The sequence below is a fragment of the Schistocerca americana genome, chromosome 4, assembly GCF_021461395.2.
Source record: "Schistocerca americana isolate TAMUIC-IGC-003095 chromosome 4, iqSchAmer2.1, whole genome shotgun sequence".
NCBI lineage: Eukaryota > Metazoa > Arthropoda > Insecta > Orthoptera > Acrididae > Schistocerca > Schistocerca americana.
In genome coordinates this window covers 689,964,446-689,987,786 of record NC_060122.1, presented here as the reverse complement: position 1 = coordinate 689,987,786, position 23,341 = coordinate 689,964,446, and the positions used below count along the sequence as shown (strand labels likewise).

Genomic DNA, 23,341 nt, shown 5'->3' with positions numbered 1-23,341 from the left:
CACCTCGACTAGCAATGTACAGGAAGTGTCAGTACATAAGAATTTCTTGTCGGTAGTGATGGAGTTTACAGATGAATTGAATTCAAAAGGCCACAAAAGCAGCAGTGACATTACTGGTTTAAGACTAGATATGAACAAAAGCAGTGATAACATTATAAAAGATTGGTAGTTTAAAACTAGAAGAAAAAAATGACGTTCCTACATTAAAGTCAGATTTGGACAAACAGAATCAGTGAAAAATGGTTTTGAAAACAAATTAGAAAAGGCAACTAAAGCTATGGCTATAAAAATAAAGACTGCTAGAACTGTGAAACTTTAAGAGATAGAATTGTACAATATTGTGAAAAGAGGATGGAAGCTGTTTCTGGTTCCTGCCAGCAATCAGACAGCTTGCTTGGTTAGTTTGGGGGAAAGGGGACCAAGCAGTGAGGTCATAGGTTCCATTGGATGAGGGAAGGACAGGGAAGGAAGTCAGCCATGACCTTTCACAGGAACATTTGCCTGAGCAATTTGGGAAAATCACAGAAAACCTAAATCAGGATAGCTCGATATGGGTTTAAACCACCATGCTCCAGAATGCGAGTCCAGTCTGTTAACCACTGCGCCACCTCGCTCAGTAAATCAGGCAGCCTTCAAGAAGTTTTGTTCTGAAAATAAGAACAAATTGGAAGCTCAAACTGAAAAAACCAAAACAGATCTGGGTAACGAAATATGGACAGTAGGAAGGAAAGTAAAAAGAAGTGTCAGATTACTACTGAAAACGGGAAGTAAACGAAAGCACAGATTTCAAGTTTGTTGAAACCAAAAAGAAACTCAGTAAAGTTCAAAATGTCAAACATAGTGTCCGTACTGTGTCTAATGGAGTTTCTTTTGATAGGTGTTAAAAGTTTAATCATTTTGGACTCTATCATAATGTACAATCTCTTGATTTTATCAGAGAATTTAATGATATGATTGAGAAGTGGAGTGATAAGAAGAAAATGTCTCTTGTGTGGGGTTTCGTAAAGGCAGATTTTTATGGTTGGACAGCTGAAGCTGCAGAACAATGTGATTTTTGGGAAGAGTTTAAAAAATTATTTCTGGAGGAGTACTGGTCTAAAGATGAGCAGCAAATGATTGTGAGTGAATTTTTGGGTGGTGGTATGTATGGTCCAAGGAGAGGTACTATAAAAGTTTTCATCAGAATTGTATTAACAAATGTAAGTACTCAGACAAGGAGCTAGGCAGTGAATCTATACTCATAGGATTGGAGAACAAACTTCCACAGAGTTAGGGAATTGATTTCGCCTGCTGCTAAGAGCAATATTAATGATTTTTTTGGACTATGTGCGAAAAGTAGGAAAAGTCAGACCTGTAATAGAAGACAATGTGAGAAATTCTAAAGATAGGAACAAACGAAGGAGTGATTGGCAGGTGAAAAGAGTCAGTAGAGCAGATTATGGAAAAAACTGTGGAGGTACAAGGACTAATTGTGTGTAAATAGGCAAAAATGAAAATAGAAATGACAGGAGAAATTCCAGTGATAGGAGTATGGAGAATGGCGTTTATAGAGCCAACTTGGAAAACTGAAATTTGCTCCATTTGGAGCTGCACTTACGAAGGACATAGAAAAGAGCAATTTGTAAATAAATATGTAGCAAGGCTCAGCTATACCGAAGTGCATAGAGAGATTGAAATAAGCAGAGAGCTTAAATCATGATGTTATGCAAAGGTATTTCCAGTAGTGAGAAGCCTAAAATGTCGAAAGAAGTAGACCTAATGACAGAGTAAACTAAAGAGGCAGAAAATTTTTCAACTCTTCAGCATACAAAATACTATCAAAATGGTTTTCTGAATGCTATGAGAAAGTGTAAGCAAACTAAAGAGCTCAAGTGTCTAGCTGCAAGGTTAAGTAGAGAAGAAAGGAAACAGATGATCAGCCAAGAATTTGACGACAGTGATAGCGACACTAAAGGTAGTTCAAATGATGCTAGAGATAGCAAAAGAATAAGTAGTGTTGAAGAAGATGAGGAGGATGAAGTATTTGAATTTGTTCATGATGATGAAGCAAATAAGTTGAGTAAAGAAATAGCAAATGTTGTTAACGAGAAAAGTCATAATGAGGAGAAATTAGAAAATGAACAAGAAATAGCTAGGGAATGGAATTGTGCTATGTGTGCTATAGGTTTGGTAATCAGTATGACTGTTTACCTAGGGAAAGGATTAATGAGAATTTGTTACATGAAGAAGATACAAAGGTAAGTGACAGAGAGATACGGCAACCAGCAATTTTGGCTAATGTTCAAGGTTTTTCTGTTAAATGTTTACTGGACAGTGGGAGTGAATTGAATGGGGATTCCCAGATGTTTTTGAATCACTTAAAGACAAAGAAGGGGTAGCAATGATTCATGTTTCAGGAATTCAAATTATAGTTGCCAACGGAAAGTTGTACAGAAGTTTTAAACATTTTTGTTAGGTGACTGTTAACAACCGTCAAGTAATTCATGAAACACATATCTGACCATCAGTTGCTTAGTGAAAACTTTAAAGCATCCTTTGGTTTCAGTCATAGACCATCATTACCAGATATAAGGTTCAAGTAAATAAATCTCTCATGTCATTCTTTGACACTGGTTACATCTCAATAGATTCCAGTAAATTAAGTTCTTTAAAGGACATTTATGGGTGCATTCAACAGTGACATCAGTTAACAGGACAGTATACGTAGTGTACAGAGTGTATATAATGTCCTGTGACCTGATGTCACTATTGGATGCACCCATAAATGTCCTGTGAAGAACTTACTATAGTGCGATTTATTAAGAATAATAACACCTGAGATATATTGACTGTCAAATGTTTTTACTCGAATCTTATAACCGATGATGGTGGTCTAAGACTGAAACCAGGTTTTCAATAAAACAGCTGATGGTCAAATACGCATTTCATGAATGTACAAAAACATTAAGCAAGTTCAGCTGAATTTTCCATTGGTGTTTGGCAGAACACGATAATTATGTTAAAAAAGAAAATACTACATAACGTTCTGCAATTTTAGGTACAGTGTTTTTGGGTAAATAGGATGTCAATATTGATTTTGCCGCGGAAAATTTAGCTTTGAGTGTAATAAAAACTCATATGAAATGACTTTTCTAGAAAAAAAAAAAACTGGTTACAGAGAAATATGAGAAGTCATATTTTCCACTGAGATACTTAATTACTGTAAGGGACAGCATGGTAAGGGTGGGGAAGGTACAAATGCTGTCTCTGGGAGTGGGCATGGATGAGCCAGGAACAGGATGGTGAGCTGCTAGGTGCAGCATTGTGAAGAATTCATTTGCTGTACTGAAGGGGGGAGGGGACAGTGACAAGGGAATAGTATAGAAGGTGAAAAGACTATGCAGGTACACTGGTGGGGTAAAAGACTTGTGTATGGCTGCAACAGCATCCGGGAAGGGGACATGCAGTTGGATACAAGGATTATTGGAAGCTGAGGACATGAGGGTTAAGAGAATAATGGATATGTTGTAAAGAGAGTCCCCAAATGCACAATTCAGAGAAGCTGGTGTGGGTGTAAAGAACACAGATGACACAGGCTGTGAAACAATTGCTGAAGTCATGCAAATCATGCTGGTTGCAACTGGGTGGTTCAGCTATCTCCTGGTCACAGTTTGGTGATGGCCTTTCACGCAAATAGAGAGGTTGTTGGTCTTGCCCACGTACCGTATTTACTCGAATCTAAGCCGCACTTCTTTTCTGGTTTTCGTAATACAAAAAACCGCCTGCGGCTTAGAATCGAGTGCAAAGGAAGCGGAAGTTATGAAAAATGTTGGTACGTGCCGCCACAACTAACTTCTGCCGTCGAATATATGTAGCGCTACGCATGCATGTTTTGTAGGCACAAAGATAAATACTGGTGCCAAAACCTCTGCGTCAGTAAATAAATTTAAAAAAAAAAAGTGGAAGACGAGCTTTTTTTTCTCCGCCGCGAGTTTCGACCACTGCATTTTCATACATTATCCAACGAAGTAAATACAAATTCCGTATTGTTCATCTTCGAATGTAGCACAATTTCAGTGTACTACGAAAATCTGACTGGCAAGACTGTTTGGGATGTTTGTCAATATGGCCAACTCGACGTTCTGAATTTTTTCCTATCTGTGAGAAGAGATGGTTGCTAATAGGAACCTGATGAAATTTGAATCACATACAGTATTCTCTTCACCATAAGAATAATATGAATATAAACATTTTGCCATGTATTCTTTTGTGTTTTCTGCTATCTCCTTTAAATCCTGTCTGCCTAATAAACTACGAAACTAGAGTGAGACAACAGCAAACGCGGAAGAATATACGTATCGTGTCATGTTTATATTCGTATTATTCTTATGCCTAATAGTGATACAGTCAGAAATGAAGCACGGCAAGTGACTAGATTTTTAAATCTAAGATGACTCTAATTTCTGTGCAGAATTTAATGTAATAAAGAAGCGGCCACAAAGATTTTCAAATAGAGAAAAATTTTCGCCTAACTCTCGTTCAGAACATGTACTATCATACGCAGTCTATTATTTGATTCTTGCTGATCATTATCAAAGAAATTAGCAGTGTAAGTAACAACAAATGGCAGTCTCTTGCCATTGTTTCGCTAATGAGATGATTCCTCTCTCTTTTTAATTGTACGCGGCGGTAGCGCGCACAAAAGCAAGCCATGCCGCGACAGGCCGTAAACACGCACTATCAGCATGCGACAAACAATGCATGACACAATGCAGTAATGCATTTTCAGCTTAGAGTGATGCAAACACCTATAACAAAGAAAACAGCACTTATCAGATCAAAGCAAAATAAGCAATCGACTCAAACCAGACGAAGCACGTGAAAAAGGAAGGGTACCCGTATAAATACGGACGGAGCACCTGACACATTACCTACGTGGTAAAGCTTAACTGCTGAGCTTACGACTCAAACCAAACTACTGTAGCTGTATCGTCATTCATTCGACCTAAATGCACCTACGAAACCCCTTCCCTTTCCATTCTCTCCCCTTTATGACTCCCCCCACCCAAACACCAGAATGGCCTCACAAAGTTGCACCTAGCAGGCCATTATTCTATCATCCATCATGTCCCTGTGAGTTTCCCACTAACATCCTTCCCTACCCTTACCCTGTTGTTCCTACCCTTCCCTACTCCCAAGCCTCTTCTGTACCCCAGTACTCTTCACAGCTGAGACCGCAGCTCACTTCTGATGCAGCTGCAGTTGGGCCTTAGCAACCAGAGGTGACAATACCATGCATGTGAGTTATATATGTGTGAATGTGTTTTTGATTTGTCTACATCTGATGAAGGCCTTAGACCAATAGCTAAATAGTATCTATCATGAAGGACTTAGACCAATAGCTAAATAGTATTTATCACTACTTTTTCAATGTGCCTGTCTGTAGCTCAATGCCTCCTCTATGTTGGGAGTAACAATCTATACTTTCAATATTGCTGTTTTTTCCATCCTGGATTTTCCATTGTTTGAAACACAGTAAAAGGAACATTTCTGAAATGCTTAAAATAAGAGTTTAATTGTGGACCTATGTAAAGATGACTATGAATTACAGGGCAATTACTATTACATCTACTTGAATCAAATCTAATTTCAATAGTCAATTTTCCATCTTGTGTGAAGCTAAATAGTTGGACACTGATTCATAACATTTTTATAGACAGTTCTCAGGTTCAAACAATTCATGTGTATCCAATTGCTAATGGACTATGTGATCATGATGCACAATAAATGGAAATAAACAGTATGGCACCTTATGAGCCAGAGGTAGGTTCAAACAAAGCAGTGAAGCTTACTAAAGAGAACAGGATACAAAGATTCAACAGTATGTTAAAAGTGGTAGTATGTGACAAGGCATATTTAGAAAGAGATGCTAATGTCAAATTCAATTTATTCCATAGTACATTCGTATCAATATTTGAATGTTGCTTTCCTAAAAATTATCCAGAAGATCCATTAAAAAACCAGGTAAGCCGTGAATAACTAAGGGAATTAAAATCTCATGTAAGAGGAAGAGGGAAAATTTTGTACAGGCCAGAGCAAGTCAAGGTCCAGCATTAATTATATACTACAAAAAATACTGTAGTATTTTAAGAAAGGTCATTAAAATTTCAAGAGTATGCATGTCCTGACAGAAATAAACAATGCAGGTAATAAGATTAAAACCATATAATACAGTGTCAAATGGGAGACAGGACAGCCAGACAGTGTACATTTTCCATAACAATAACTAAATGATGATGTTGTGGCTGATAATTCACAAGCTGCAATTACTTTTAATAACCACTTTCTAAATATAACAGCAAATATATGATTAAATGGTTCAGTTGAAGGAGAAAGACAAGGTTAAAAATGTCATTCTACAAAACTTTAAGCAACTAGAAGTAGCATCAACATCCTTCACTGAAATTAATGCAACTACAAAAATTCTAAAAAACAAAAGCTCTTGTGGGGTTGATAGCATTTCAAACAGAATTCTGAAAACTTGTTTCAACTTAATAAGTAATGTCCTTATTGATATATGCAATGTATCACTGGCACAGGTAAGTTTTCCAGACAGACTAAAATATGCAATTATTAAACCACTTCATCAAAAGGAGACAAGACACACACTTGAACAAATATTGTCCAATTTCCTTACTGACATCTTTTTCCAAAAAATTCAAAAAAGTCATGTACTCAAGAGTAGTCATGCACTTACGTGGAAACAGTTTACTTAGTACGTTACAGATTGGATACCAGAAAGGTTGCTCAACTGAAACTGCTATTTAGACATTCACTCATCAAATAGTAGAAGCCTTAAATAATAATATATATCCTGTTGTTATTTTTTGTGATATCTCTACAAAGTCTCTAATTGTGTAGATTATGTTACTCTCAGTAGACCTTAAGTCTACTGGAACTGATGGCTTTACACACAACTGGTTTCAATCATACTTGGCAAACAGAATGCAAAATGTTGTGCTGAATAATTCAGATAATGTCAGAAGGGTAGAAAATTTTAGTGACTGGGGAAAAATCACACAGGAAGTGTCACAGGATTCATTTTTGGATTCATTCCTATTTCTTCTCTATGTGAATGACCTTGCACTTAACAATGAAAAAGCAAAATTGGTACTTTTTGCTGACAATACTAGTGATATAATAGACCCTATTACAGAGAAAGCAACAGAGGAGTTAGTAAATGATATTTTCCACAGAATTATTAAGTAGTTCTCTGAAAATTAACTCTCCTTAAACTTTGGAAAAAAAAAGAAAAATAAATAAAGAAAACACTACATTCAGTTCTGTTCAACAAATAGAGTCACAGCAACATGTAGCACTGAGCAGGAGTCAGAAGTAGAGTAGAACACTCCAAATTCTTGGGTGTACATAATGATGAAAACTTGAACTGGAAGAAGCTGTATAACTGAGTTTCTCAAGGAGTTAAGTTCAGCTACTTTTGCTCTTCATTCAATTGCTAAACTTGGAAACAAATTTATCAATCTCTTCACACATTTTGGATATTTCCACTCAATAATGCTGTATGGAATAATTTTCTGGGATAGCTCATCACTTAGAAAGAATGTACTGATTGCACAAAAGCGAGCAGTAAGAATAATATGTGGTGTTACTCCATGGACATCATGTAGGCACCTCTTCAATGAGCTAGACATTTTAACTATGCCGTCACAATACATATTATCAGTAATGAAATTTATCATAAATAATCCATCACAACTTATGATGAACAGTGATGCATATACCCACAACACTAGAGGGAAAAATGAGCTTTATTACCCATTGTTACAGTTGTTAGTGGCTGAGAGAGGAGTTAAATATGCAGTAGTAAAAGTTTTGATCATTTGCCCGATAACATAAAATGTCTGACAGATAGTAAAGCAAGTTTTAAATCTAATTTAAAATTACAATTCCTTCTATTCCATTAACGAATTTATACTTAAAAACTGGTAGGCAGTAACACAAAAAAACCTAGCTTCTAATTGTAGTTAATGAGTAGAAATAAAATAACAATGTGTTCATTAATGTTAACACTAATCATGTAACACATCCTGTAAACTGACTTGTTCTACATCATTTCAATACAATAATCACCCAAATGATCTATGGAACAAATAACTAACCAATTAACTAAAGTAGTAGGAACTGTCATAAAAGCCAGAATACTAAACTTTATTTAAATAACAATATATTTTGCAGCTTGGTGGCTGTGCCATTAAGTGCTCAAACCTAGACAGTTCTCACGACATTCAGCTCCGGCAACATTTTGTTTACACGAAAATATTAAGCTACACCATAGATGGGATGTACATCAAATCCAAGTAAGACAGAGCAATAGTCTTGGCACTGAAGGAGTAGGGTTCAAACCCCATTCATATTTAGGTTTTTCATTATGTCCCTACATGATTGTGGTGTATAGGAATGGTTCCATTGAAAATGACACCACCAAGTGTCTTTCCCACCCTTCCCCTATCTAAGCTTGTGCTCCATGTCTATTAAACACATCATTGACAGGGCATTAAATCTTATCAGTATCATTATCAGTAATTTATTTGTTCAAGGAATATTTTACAATGATATAGGATCTGTCAGTATAATACAAGGAAAACATTAGTCATATCTACAGACATACAAATATAAATGTATTTAATGAGAGGACAGGAAAGATCAGCCATGGCCTCCTTGAAGGAATCACCTTGGCATTTGCCTGAAGTGATTTAGGAAAAACACAGAACACCTAAATCTAGATGCCCAGACAGGGCATATGCTGCCATCTCCATGAATCTAAGGCCCAAGTCTTAACAAATGGACTACCTCAGCAGGTCACACCTAACATGCAGTTCTATTACTTTCGCTTATAACCAAAACAAGTTAGTTTATGGAAATAAAAAAATTAATAAATAATTGTACATTGTTCATTTAACTTAATAATGTAAAAAATAATTACGCACTGTGTATATAGCCTTGCCACAGAATGCAAAGTACATTTGCCACTGATTTTATAACCATGACAATTCCCATGCCTCCCTTGCCCATTAAAATGGCTGAGCACACCAGTTCTAGGATCATAGCAAGGCAATGAGATACCAACTCCTCTAAGACTATGAAAGTAAACAATCAGGAACAAAGCATTGTCTGTCACTGATACTGAGACGGAGCCAGCAGACTTTCGCACTCCTGCTCAAGCAAGCACAGGTCAGCTGCAGACTGTCACTTGTGTTAGCACAAATTACAGTCTGATATCTCTCAGGAGACTGGCTAAATTTGTGAAGAAAGCTAATATTAGCTTTGAGGTATTGGTAAAGCTGACGATTCACAATGACATTCAGAAGATTGAAAGGCATCCTCTGATCAGATATGAGTGGAGGGGCAAAACTAAGAGGCTTAATTCATCCTGTGAAGAGCTTGATGTAAACCCACGATTTGCAGTAAAACATGGAGACTTCCTCAGACAGTTCAAGTATTCACAGCACACTGGAAGTAACCACTTGTGAGAGCTTTCGTTACAGTTAGGTAAAACTCTAAGATCACAAAATGAATTCAAGCCTCTCGGAAACTACTTATTACAAGATATCAAAAGAACAAATTACGAAGAATGAAAATATTAAAATACTAGTTGTTAACTGCCATAGCATTCACAGCAAATCACTTCAGGCAAATGCCAGGCTGATTCATTCCGGAGGCCATGACTGACTTTTCCTGCCCTCTTCTCATTAAACACATGTTTATATTTGTATGTCTGCAGATATGACTTACGTTTTCCCTGCATAACCCATCTCTTTGCAAGAAATCACTCATCCTCATGTAATACAAGGAACTTAGAGTTTGCTAAAACCTGAAGCAGAAGGTATAAATTTATTTCCAAATTTTACAGCTAACTTTCAGAGAGTAAGTACAAAGTAGCATGGAAACTACAGTGTGTCTCAAATGATAAGGAATTCTAAAATTTACAAGCTATGTTTAACACAGGATACTCTTGAGGGACCCCCCCCCCCCCACACACACACACACACACACACACATGGGTAGGACTTCAGCCCGACCTGTGGTATGCTGGTATGGCACTCCTAGAAATTCAGATGCCCTGCAACACAACAAGTACAGTCTACCAGCGACTGTCTCATCACAAGTTGACTACCAGCAATAAACATCAGACACTTCACATCCACTGTCAGTAGACATAAGCATATTTATCAGTAGACGTACGGAAAGATCCGCACAATACAGCGATGGGAGCATCACTCCAAGTGGCACCAAAACAATGGAACTATTTTCCTTCACTGGTCACAAGCCACCTGGAAACCAACCATGTAATCTTCTGCTGTGTAGGCGTAACCCAACTGCCCAACGCATAGCCAACAGTGTGTGCTTTTGCCTACCTCCAGTTCTGGATTGGATTGTTTGGGGGAAGAGACCAAACAGCGAGGTCATCGGTCTCATCGGATTAGGAAAGGATGGGGAAGGAAGTTGGCTGTGCCCTTTCAAAGGAACCATCCAGTTTTGGATGCCAGCTGTCTCCAAGAGCAGGTAAGCAGGCAGCACTGCCAACCACAGCCTTGAAGGACTCTGCCTGCAGGTCCAGTGTCACCTTGTGATCGCTCTGAGTGGTCGCTGCTTAACAACCTCAGCCTCATGGGTCCAGCTCTGTACACTCCACTAGTTACTACATCATTACTGTGCAGGCTGCCACTGACCACTGTCTCATGGAACTCAGCATTTACAAATGCTATGAGAAGTTTCCTATTTCAGTGATCACACACAGACACTCGGAGAACTTCCTATTGGTGGATACAGTGTTAATCTTATTTCTGATTGTCAAGTAGTGACTCCTCTTTTCTTGTCATCAAGCAATGACTTCTGTTTTCTTGTTGTTCATATTCCCTGTTCAGTGACATAATAAAGCACTGTTCATCACTACTGTTGGCATGTCAGTAAGTGTGTTGCACCCTTTACTGTCACATACATAAAGGAGTGACAATTTGTAGTTAGGTAAAGACAAATATTCACAGGTTGTCAACAAAAAGTCCAACACAATTCGTGAGACCACGGGTAGAATTGACAAACCACAGGAAGATGAGTATGAGTATACAGAAATGAAAGACCCTCCATCAAGGAAAAAACATAAATACTGACTTCCCAAATGTAAGTGGAAACAAGGGAAAGAAGCAGCATTCCTCTTCTTCACATGCTCACACAGCAGACCCTTGTTCATAACCATAGTGCTTACTAAAATACTTAAAACACTGAGTGCACATGCACTTCACAACTTCAGAAGAGTGGCTTTCAGATGTTATATTTTTCTGAGTTACAATTTCTAGGACACAAACAAATTATTATTATTATTATTATTATTATTACTATTACATCAAGACATTTAACATATTTTATTTCTGTTATTATTAAAATTGTAGGCATCTGTTTTATGCTAGAAGTGAGCATGATGACAAGTTATATTTCAGAAGGGGTTGGGGAGGTAGGGGAGGGGGGGTAGAAAAGGAGTAGAAGGGCAAGGGTAATAAATGACGACCACCCTCCTGCCCCCCAGAACCAAACCCTCATTCCATGCCTGTGAGGACAACAGTAACAGTCAGGTGTGGACTTATGTTAACAACCAAATAGTTCTATAGGCCATCAAATTGTGACACACCAGGTTTAAAATCATTCAAATAAAGCCTATGTTTGATATCATGGAAATACTCCTCCCACACCAAAAACTCTCCCCAAATTTCATGGTACCACCTGGAGAATGTTGGAGCACTGATATAGGAAAGTTTCTGGTGACTGATGCTTCCATAAAAAGGGCTATGCATGAAGTCTACAACAAATCCTACTACCACATCTTGACACAAGATCTACTAGACAATCGTAGGGTGTTCTGTTTCTAAGTAAAGTCAATGAGTGAATTTGAACTCTCAATCCAGTTTCTCATTAATTGTTCTATTGTAAGAGACAAAAGTATATGGGAGCTTGAAGAACAAGTCAGAGTGCAGAACTGCAATGATGCTACTGCCAACCACCAGGTGCTGGTCATTGAACTATATGATCAGCACCTGTGTCATCACACTACAAGCTCCCGAACAAGGCCACCAGCCTGACGTCACAAAATTGACACAGTTTGGCTTACCTAGTGCTAGTTACACCACACCTTTTGGGTATCATCACACTCCAGATGCTTTGATGTGATCCAGGAACACCACTGTTACGGTAGAATCAGCAGTGGGAAGCAGTATTTAACCATGGCCGAACCAGCTCATCATCGTCCGACTAGATGGGCAGTAACTGATACCCAGTCTGTGTCAATCAGCACTGTTGCCATAACTCTGCTGCCAAAGTGTTCCAAATAAGTGACCTATGCCCTTTATGAGCAGCCAACACTGCACCCCACATACCCAGCCCCACTCTTCAATGTCAGTCCACACTTCGACTCCAGGCAATGGTATTGCCGTGCCACTGGGATGAAATGACCTTCCACAGTACAGAAGACATGGTACCTGCTAGTGACCAGGACCGCACCAGAGAATAGTGCATGCACTCAGAAGATTGTCTGAACTGTACGAATTAGTAAAGAACTAATAAAGAATAGCATCTTCACGAGGATCTGTCTATGCTGCTGTCCGCATCTCCAACCTTCGACAAAGAACCCAGCCCACATCCAGCAGTACATCTTTTTTCTCTTCTATATTGGTGAATCTTGAAGATGGAAATGAAGATGAATAACCAGAAGACAGAAGACAGCACCATGGTTCCACAGCAGCACATTTCTGAAGCGGAAACAGAAATGAATAGATGAAGACAGTGATTTGTAGAATCTGGGACAGCAAGATAAGTAAGTAGCAGCACAAACTTTTATACTATCACTCATGGGATTCCCTAGATCCTTTAGCTTGATCTTTCCCTACTTTTTCCATAACATCGGGGTTAGATATCACTATAGTGTTATAGAGATAGTATATAGAGATCGGCGAATATCAGATTGACCACATTGCCATCTCCTATTTCGTACAGAAAGAGATCCATGATGTCCAAGTCCGCAGAGGGGCGAACATTGACACAGACCACTACTTAACACGCATTTAAGTGAAATTCACCCCAAAAAAATTCTATCCGAAGAAAACACACATGATGAAATTTGACACACGAACAATCAAAGAAACCAATCTGAAGGAGGAGTGGGAAAAGGAACCAGCTGACTCTTGGGAAAAATTTCGAACAAAAATTACAAAGAAGGCAAAAGAACTGATCCCATTGAAAAAGAACACAAAACACCCCTGGTGGGACTCTGGATGTGAAAAAGCGCTGGAAGAAAGAAAGAAAGCCTTTCTGAAGTATAACAGTAAAAAATTCCCAGAAAATCTAGATCACTTCCACAACACCAGAAGACAAGTGACAAAAACAATCAGACAAGTCAAGAGGAAGTACCTCAAGGAACAGTGTGAGTCTATCGAAGAAAATTTTCGTAACTATAATGTACGAGACTTCTATAAGACCCTTGCTGGGAGAATCAATGGATACGGCTCACGAAATCTATGTTTCAGAAAATCAGATGGAAAACTAGCGCTCACAAATCGGGAAAATTGTGAGGAGCTGGCAAGATACTTTTCCGGACTCCTCAATTGCCCTGAACCTTCTTCAAGATTCCCTCAAGAAACTGCTATCTACACAAATCCAGAATCCCCACCACCTACACTAGAGGAGATCCAAAGACATATTCATAGACTGAAAAACAACAAGGCATCCGGAGAAGATAATATCACTGCAGAACTACTTAAAAATCTTGGACCAAATTCCCTCAAAGAACTCACTCAAATCATCACAGACATTTGGCAGACAGAAAAACTACCAGAAGATTGGAAATGCGCCCTAATTCATCCACTGCATAAAAAGGGAGACATGGCAGATATAAACAACTATCGAGGAATCTCCCTTCTCCAAGTCACTTATAAAATCCTCTCAGCTTGTCTTCTTCAACGAACACAAGAACAACTCGAACACAGTATTGGTGAATACCAAGCTGGCTTTCGCCCTCACCGATCCTGTACAGAACAAATTTTCAATTTGAAGACAACACTAAAATACAAAGCAGTCAGAAACAGTCCGATCATTTGTTCCTTTGTTGATTTCGCAAAGGCTTATGATTCAATCGATAGGCAATCTCTCTTTATTATCCTTGCGGAGCTAACACTCGATCCGAAAACCCTAAACCTTATCAAAGAAACGCTCACAAACACAACTTCTAAGATAAAATTCCTGGGTGAAATATCAGAGCCCTTCCTGATCAAAACCGGCGTCAGACAAGGTGACGGCTTGTCTCCACTCCTCTTCAACCTTGTCTTAGACAAAGTCATCCGAGAATGGGAAAAAGAACTGAAGAATCAAAATTACTGGAAGCCTATACAACTAGGAAGATCTAAAGATGGTATTAAAATTTCATGCTTGGCATTTGCAGATGACGTGGCCATTCTAGCAGAAAACGAGACCACAGCAATTAAACAGATAGACATTCTCAAAGAATGCGCCGAAAAAGTTGGGCTACAAATTTCCTTCCAAAAAACCAAATTCATCTGCTCAAAATTTGAAACTCAAAAACTGACTACAAAATATGGACAAATTGAGAGAGTTCCATTCTTTAAATACTTAGGCGAGGTCCTAGAACCCACAGGGGGAGAGAAAACTGCACAAAAAGTTCGACTGCAAAAACTGAAAAGAGCATACTGGAAAACCCACAACATCTACAATAAAAAGTGTCTCTCCTTTCACTCAAAAATACGACACTACAATACAGTAATCAAGCCCGAAGCACTATATGCCAGCGAAACACTCACACTCCATAGAAAAGGCGACCTGGAAGGCATCCTGAAAGAGGAACGCAAAATTATCAGAAAGATTCTTGGCCCAAAAAGAACGGAAGATGGATACAGGTTACAGTCTCGAAAAACTACAGAAAAATTATCTAACCTCGCCGCAGACATCCGGAAAAGAAGACTAAAATTTTACGGTCATATCCACAGACTCCCAACACCCAGACTCTCCCACAAAATTTTAATATACATTGAAAAATTGAAAACCATACCCTGGATACAAGAAACCAAAACAGATCTAGCAAATGCACAAATAAATTCTTCAGAAGTTATAAACAGAAATGTATACAGGCAAAAAATCAATAGTTGGAAAGTACAACCCGAGAATGAAGTTTGCAAGAGACAGGGGACAAAATGGACAGAGGAAAGAAAAAGAATTCATGGGGAAAGAATGAGAGAAGTTTGGAGAATTAAAAAATTGAATCGGAAAAGCTTTGCGTGATCCGTATGGGTCCAATCGCACATAATAATAATATAGTGTTTGGTAAGGGACCAATGGCCAAACCGTTAACTCCGATAATATGAGCCCAGTGCAGTTTCCCTGGGCACTCTGCCCCATGCACTGAGTCACATGTCGTAATATGTTGGGTTTGCCACAACAAAGGGCCATACACCAGCCAGTATAGAGAGCATGTCTGGCTAGGTGTGGCAAACCTTGGGTACCCTGAAAACTTTGGTAATTTCATAGGCATAAGCCAAAAGAAGCATAAAAGTAACTTGTATAGTAGTAATTAGAGATACACGTAATGTAAGATTTAAGATTAGGGCTATGCCAGGAATATTAGGAGATTTAATCTGGAGAATGCGACGCCCAAGGAAAATAGTTATCTTACACTACTTGGGTCATTAAGGCAGGTTTAAGCCACACTAAGATGATGATAAATTAGAACTAGAATTAAGAGTCATAACAGTATTATTTGGTTAGGTTTCACTGTCTTCACATTGTTTGGCATTGTCTCAAAGCAGCCAAAGAACAGAGATACCACACATATGTGAGATGAGAGTCACTGATCTTGACATTGTCTTTAAACCACTCATGGTTCCTCGAGAAGCAATGTTCATAACAACCGTAAAACCACCAATAACAGCCGACAAAGTGAAAGAAGTTGCATAGCTGGAAAATCAACTACTATGAGATGTTGGAAGTAAGAGAATTAAAGGAATTTTTTCTTCGGCAACACAATTAAGAGCTGTTATAGCGCCTGTGGTCAGGGAAGAATTAAGGAAAGCACAGGTGAGGCAGATATAGCGCCTGTTGCTGGGAAAACATGAGGGTTTTTGTACAGCACCTGTTATACTGCCAAATGAAGTGGTGCCACTGGATTACTTGTTTTCTCTTGAAAAGAGAAGCATGTGTTTGTGAAGATACTGAGGTTTATTGAGAAGTACTGGAGTTTATTGTGAAACTGAGAAATCAGACTGATGAAGTATTACATACATTTAATGATGTATTGTGAGAAAGAAAGTTCTCTGAAACCGTGATCAAAGAAAGAGTACCAAAATCTATTGCTGTTGTAAATAAACTTTTACAAACTGCAAAGGTATCAGAATATGGAGCAAAATGACAGTGTGCAAACCACAGAGTTTACACAAGCCAGCTCATTAGCTCATAGGGCAGCACACGAATAAGTCTTTCTAAATAGGTCTGATTTGTTCCACCCACCAGGTTAAGGTATAATTTAGCTCACAGAACGTATACTCTCCTTGTTAGTCAACAATGATAAGTTATAAGTTGTTAGCATAAACTTATAGATAGATTTCATTATTTGGCAGGTCAATAGTGATAAAGTAACAGTATAGCTTAACTGAGGGAGAAGTGTACAGGTCATCAAGTGCGGCTTTTTAATGTTTGCACTGGACAGTGGGTCATATTGTTTGTGTACATGCAAGTTACTTCTTAGTGTTACAGCTGAGACTTCTGTTCGAGTTGTTAGAGATATGTGATGAACATAATAGGTGAATGCAGGAGACACGAGTTTAGTATGCAGAAAATAAGCAGATTAGAGTGCCTTCCTGATTCCCATTGTGTATCCAAAAAGAGAACAATGTAGCTGATAACAGGACTAAATTGAACTAATGAAACCAATGTGCAAATGAGAACATATGAACTCAGTGGTTGTGAGAAAGTGTAGATAAATGCTAGTGAAGGTGGACAAGTAATGCAAAATGTAATACTGTGAGTGGATGAACAAATACACAGTGGCAAAAGTGTAAACTATCTAGTGGTTTTTTTCCATAAATTCCAAGGGTCTCTTTTCTTTGCAAAAGGGAGAAGATTGTAATGGACAAAACTGCAGGGGAACTTGAAGCAGAAGTCACAAACCCACAGCTGCAACAAGGCCACCACCAGGCTAGCAGTTGCTCATCACTGAACAGTATGATCAGCAGCTGTGTCAACACCATGAGCACTGGAACCAGACCACCAGCCCAACATCACATAATCAGTGCAGTTTGGATGGCATACTGGCTGTTACTCCGTGCCTTCCGGGCATCAACATGCTCCAGACACTTTGATGTGACCGAGCGAGGTGGCGCAGTGGGTAGCACACTGGACTCGCATTCGGGAGGACGACGGTTCAATCCCGTCTCCGGCCATCCTGATTTAGGTTTTCCGTGATTTCCCTAAATCGTTTCAGGCAAATGCCGGGATGGTTCCTTTGAAAGGGCACGGCCGATTTCCTTCCCCATCCTTCCCTAACCCGAGCTTGCGCTCCGTCTCTAATGACCTCGTTGTCGACGGGACGTTAAACACCACTAACCTAACCTAACTTTGATGTGACCCAGAAACAAAACTGTTGCAGTGAAATCTTCAGCAGAAGCAATATTTAACCAAGACCAAACAAGCTCATCACTGTTCAATCAGCTGTTGCCCAGTCTGTGTCAATTAACATTGTCGCCTTAGCTCTGCTGCCACAGATCACAAACATGGACCTCTGCTGGTTTGCCCAGCCTGGGCAGCTAACACTGCACCATTCACTCAACCCTGCTCTTCAATGTGGACCCAGACTTTGATTCAGGGCAACACTGTCACTGTGGGATGACATGACCTTACACAGTACAGAAGATGTGGTGGCCCTTTGTGACTGCAGCACAGCCACATCTTGCATCTCAGCTCACCTTGCACACCAGAGGTGCCAGTGTATGCACATCACTCTCCATATGTCGACACCTGCAGCTACAGCGCCAGAATATTACGAGGGAACTCTGGGCCACACCAGAGAATAGAGCAGACTCAGAAGAATGTCTGAACTGTACGATTTAGTAAATAATTAATGAAGAGTTGTTGTATCTTCACCAGGACTTGCCTCTGGCGCTGCTCACATCCCTCATCTTCAACAGAGAACCCAGCTCACACCAAGCTACCTTTTCTCTTTTACACTACTGACAAAGCTGAAGACAACAGATAGAAAACAAAAGTATTATGTCCAAGAAATGGAAAATCCATGATGGAATGTAACAATATTACGAAAAGGATAGTTGCTACTCACCATATAGTGGAGATGTTGAGTAGCAGATAGGCACAACAAAGGCTGTTACAAGATAAGCTTTCGGCCAACAAGGCCTTTGTTAAAAATAGTATTGTGGCTTCTGCTGCCAGAGTCTATGGTCATGTGTGTGAGAGTTGTGTTTTCCTGTGTGCGTGTGTGTGTGTGTGTGTGTGTGTGTGTGTGTGTGTGTCATCTATTTTTGACAAAGGCCTTGTTGGCCGAAAGCTTATTTTGTGACAGAAATATTAAGTTCCAAATTTAAAAATGCACTGAAGATTCTGTTATTGCAGCAGTGCTTGACACTTGTGCACTCTTTCACATGAGTGATATTGAAACAAGGACTTTCAATATTCAAAAACAAAAAAAAGTGAGATTACTCAAAGCAAACATGACACCAAGCCCTGAGGGAAATTGTATGAAATTTTTACATGGTGAAAGTATCCCTTTTCCTGCTTTATACGATTGAGAAGATGCATACATTTCCGATAAAGTGAGCTGCTTCGTTTTTATCAAAATTGCTAATAGAATCATTATTTTAACAAGTCGTGTTGGAGAGATGGTTCGAATGACTGAGTTGAATCAAGGTGATGCAGAAACGTGTGGTCAAGCTTAAGCAAAAATATAAATTGTACTTCATGAGAATAATTATTTCACACTGTACCACACAGCTGCAGTATTTCCATTAAAAAGTATTTTAATTAAAATCCTACAATTTGTTGAGGATGTCATCACAAGGCACATATAACGGTTTCCCATAAAACTACTGTTAATACATACAATATAAACTCAAACCTATATTAACTACCCAATATCTTACCAGTATTTTGAGAACGTCATTTGGAGTTTTCCCTTCCACATTAATACCATTCACTTCACACACTTCATCACCAACGTGAATGAGTCCTGAGCGATCTGCTGCTCCACCATGCATGATACGTGCTATTACTATTTTCCCTGTCTGCTCATCCGTCTTGATAGTTGCACCCTGTTAACAAGAGAAACTCATGATACCATGAAAAAAGTGAGGAACTGAAGCTTAACCAGACACTGATAGATGTTCATGTCCACACATATGCACACATGCATGCACATATGAGCTCGCGCACACGCTCACGCTCACTCACACACACACACACACACACACACACACACACACACACACACACACATATCAATATAACAACTATCTCACACAATGGAGACTCCAGGTTGGAATATCAACAGTGTAAGGAAAGGGATAGATTTTTACTTACTGTAAAGATGACATGTTAAGCTGCAGATAGGCACAATTAAAAGACACTTGCACATTAGCTTTCGGCCACATCCTTCATCAGAAAAAGAAACACCATTCATTCACACAAGCAAGCACACAAATGCTGGTCCGAGCTCCCAGAATTGACACTTAATGTGTGCTGAGGTGTGCTTGCTTATGTGGATGAAAGTTGTGAGTTTCTTTATCAGATGAAGATTGTGGCTGAAAGCTACTGTGTAAGTGTCTTTTGATTGTAACAACTTAATCACAGAAACAGTATGTGACCTACATTCCAAAATTTTTGCAATATTTGTAATATCACAATTTTACTAATAATGTTACAAAAAAATTAAGAATATTATTTATACTTCCCCCTGTCTCTTGCACATCATTGGCAAATAAATCATAATGGAAAGTACTTATACAATAACAGAAACTGAAGGAAATCATTCACTGTGGAAATGAAAGAAGGACCACACAAAACTTATCTCCCACATTTATTGCTTTTGTTTATAAAAAGTTATGTTATCAAATTCCTAGCAGTTGCACAAGGATATATGGTGCGGAAATAGAATGAGGCAACACATGGCCAGAAAGCCATTCTATAATAAATGAGAATATTTGCTAGTGGAGAGACAGTAAACAAACATGTCAACAAAAATCTGAAGGACAGTCCCAAATAAAAAAGAGAGAAAAAGGACAAACAGCATACTCAGTCACAATATATGTTCCGCCATACTGGACACATTTCCGTATCATGCACTTCCTTTCTTATGAACTACCCATTGTCCTGGTTATCATTTGCTTTACATTATATACCACTTGCTAAGAGACATCTGATAAGTTACTTCTCTCTTCTAACACAGTTTTCACAAGGGCTGATGAATACAAAGACTCAGCTCTCAGTCTAGCTAGTGTAAGGTGCACTGTTGACATTTAAAGACTTTATCTGTAAATAAACAACACACTTTTCCTGCCATCAATGCATACACATGAAGTGTCATTTTCATTCATTACTTTGATTATTAAGTAATATAATAAAAATTAAAACAGAAAATTTAAAAATTTAAGATTTAACATAAATCTAAGCACAGAATTGAAAAAGAAAACAACAATTTTCAGTACAACAAGCAAATAGTCAACTGAACCAATAATAATGTGATATGATGAATATGAAGTTTCAAGCATTCAGTATCAATCTTTAAAAATGACAAAGAATCCGAGAGCATTGAATGATTAATGTGACACAGGGCACATAACATCACCAGTCCGGCAAGAGGAACAGTAAAACCACAAGATAGACACATAGAATACACTAGTGATTAATGGAATGCAAATATATTAGGGATGATTATTAAAAAGTAAGGAAGAAATTGGATGCTAGGAGGAATGGAGAGAAAGGAAGGGGTATCTCATGAAAAAAATCTTACAAAAAATAGTATTTATAAAGAGATAAACTGAAAGAGAGAAATAAAAACAAGACTACAAGATAATAGCAACAGGCAGACGATAAAGCTGAAACTTACTTAGAACTATGTGCCAGACCGGCTTAATTCTGAAACCATGCCTTTCACAGGTCTAGTAAGGTGTTAGACACGATTTTTTAGAGAATTGTGAAAAGACAGTTGCATAAATAATTTATGAACAACCAAAAACAAGAATTCTGCACTTTGAGATGGGATACCCAAAAAAAAATTTCTTAAATTTGTGGGTAAAATAATAGGACACTCACTGTCTGTAATAATAAATCAATATCCTGAACATGGCTGTTTTGCAGAATTGCCAAAATGCACAGAAGTAAAACTACTGTTCAAAAAAAGATCAAGGGAGGATATGAAAATTTATCAACCCATATCCCTTCTTCAGTGCTGTCAGTATTATTGGAAAAAGCTGCTGCTACCCAAATTTCAATGAAAAATATGAGACTATTTTGAAAAACCAATTTGGCTTCCAGTGTGATAAAAGGACTACAAACATAACTAACAATTTTGCTGACAAGATAGTCTCACATCAATAAACAATTGCATCTACAATGCAAAAATTAGTTAGTGCCACTTGAAGTGCAGCAGAGGTACGCCATCTTGTCATGCATGGTCACCCCATCATTAAGTAGTTGGTAAATTAAAATAATGAAGGAGAACTGGAATCATATGTAGATGTATGTAAAATTTTTTTAGGGGGAGATTGGTGAAAACAGCATCTGATCCAAGTGAAGAATCATGAGATATTTGAATTTTAATTTAGCTTAATGATGTGAACTCATGAAAGTCAGCTGTGGCCACAGACAGCCACTGTCAAAGAGAAGGGTTCAGGTGCCCACAAAAACGCAAGTTAGCATGACAGGAATTCAGACTACAGCTTCTGAAAGTTTCAAGGCTGATGTAGGAATACTAACAGCAACTAAAATAAAAATACTGTGCAGTTTGCAGAGACAGATAACCCTCGGTTAAGACCTGATAGTTGAGTCCAAGGGAGCACACAAGGAAGAGGAAAAGTAGTGCATTATAAAGTTACGAATTGTCATAGTCAGGAGGTAAGAGAGACAGAGGTATGTGAAATACTGCCATTTATCGTTCTGAGAGTGTCTCCACTGGAGTAACAGATTTAAGTTATTAGAACATTGAAAGCATTAATAATCCTACAGCGGATCATGTGACATAACTGAAACCCACGTCAGGTACCAATGTGATATACTATTCTTACGTACACTCAGTTCTTAACTATGGGAGTTTTTTCTGGGGATTTAAGGCACAAATCTTGAATAACATTTTTAAACTGCAGGAAAGGGCCATAATAATAGCTACAAGTAGTAGTTAGGCTCAGTTTAAATAACTGTGGTGGAAAAGATTTTAAATACATCTGTTTAAATACGACAGCTAAAATGTTCTTCAGAAGTATTGCGCACTACACAGTCAAAGATTACTTAGGGATTCACAATACTGATTAATAATGAAAGGTGATAACTACATCATCTTGTTAATTCACAATACTGTAACACTTCTGCAAGAAAACCATGTGCTGATATCTACATTCTCCCTTGAGTTCAACATCTCAATGGTCATGGGGGGATGGGGGGGGGGGGGGGGGATGCTAACAGTTTTCAGATGAACTGAGGGGGAGAACATAAAGAGTTAGTTATCAGAATGGACTGGAGTCAGTTTCCAAACAGACTGGAGTTAGTGCAAGGGGTATAGCAGCAAGTGCGTGGTTCCAGAGTCATTAGCAGGAGTCCTTGATGTATAAACGATGATGAGTAAAACTGTGTTTGATGTGCTTGAATCATGCAGTGATGAAAAGTAAAACTGGTTTATATCGGAGAACCAAATGAGGCAGTGCTGTTTGGAAGACACTGACCTCACAGTCAGGGGGTGGAGCTTGCTTTGTATGGTTATCCTGATTTAGGTTTTCCTAAGAGACTTTAGGCAAATGCCCAATAGAAATTTAGAAATATTTGAGGAAAACAGTTCTGATACTCATAATAATAGATATAAATATAATTTTATGCTCCCTGGACATCATTTTAACTTATGTACCCAGACTCCCCAGTATATGGAAATGAAAATTTAAAATAAATTATACACTATGAGTATGAAGCTAAATTCATTAAAACAAACAAGCTAAATCATACTCTACTTCAGCAAAGCTACCACTCTGTTGAAGATTTTATGAAGCATGAACCGAATATTTGAGCAGGGTGTAGTCTTGTT

General features: G+C 38.4%; 1 protein-coding gene across 10 annotated transcripts in view; it reads right to left on the bottom strand.

Moving 5' to 3' along the window:
* Positions 1-23,341, bottom strand: part of LOC124612900 (MAGUK p55 subfamily member 7) — a 269,487-nt gene that overhangs the window by 162,803 nt on the left and 83,343 nt on the right. For all 10 annotated transcript variants that reach the window (XM_047141364.1, XM_047141368.1, XM_047141370.1 and 7 more), the window contains one exon: positions 19,200-19,367. In XM_047141364.1, the coding sequence (XP_046997320.1) occupies positions 19,200-19,367 (168 nt within the window). The remainder of the gene's footprint in view (positions 1-19,199; positions 19,368-23,341) is intronic.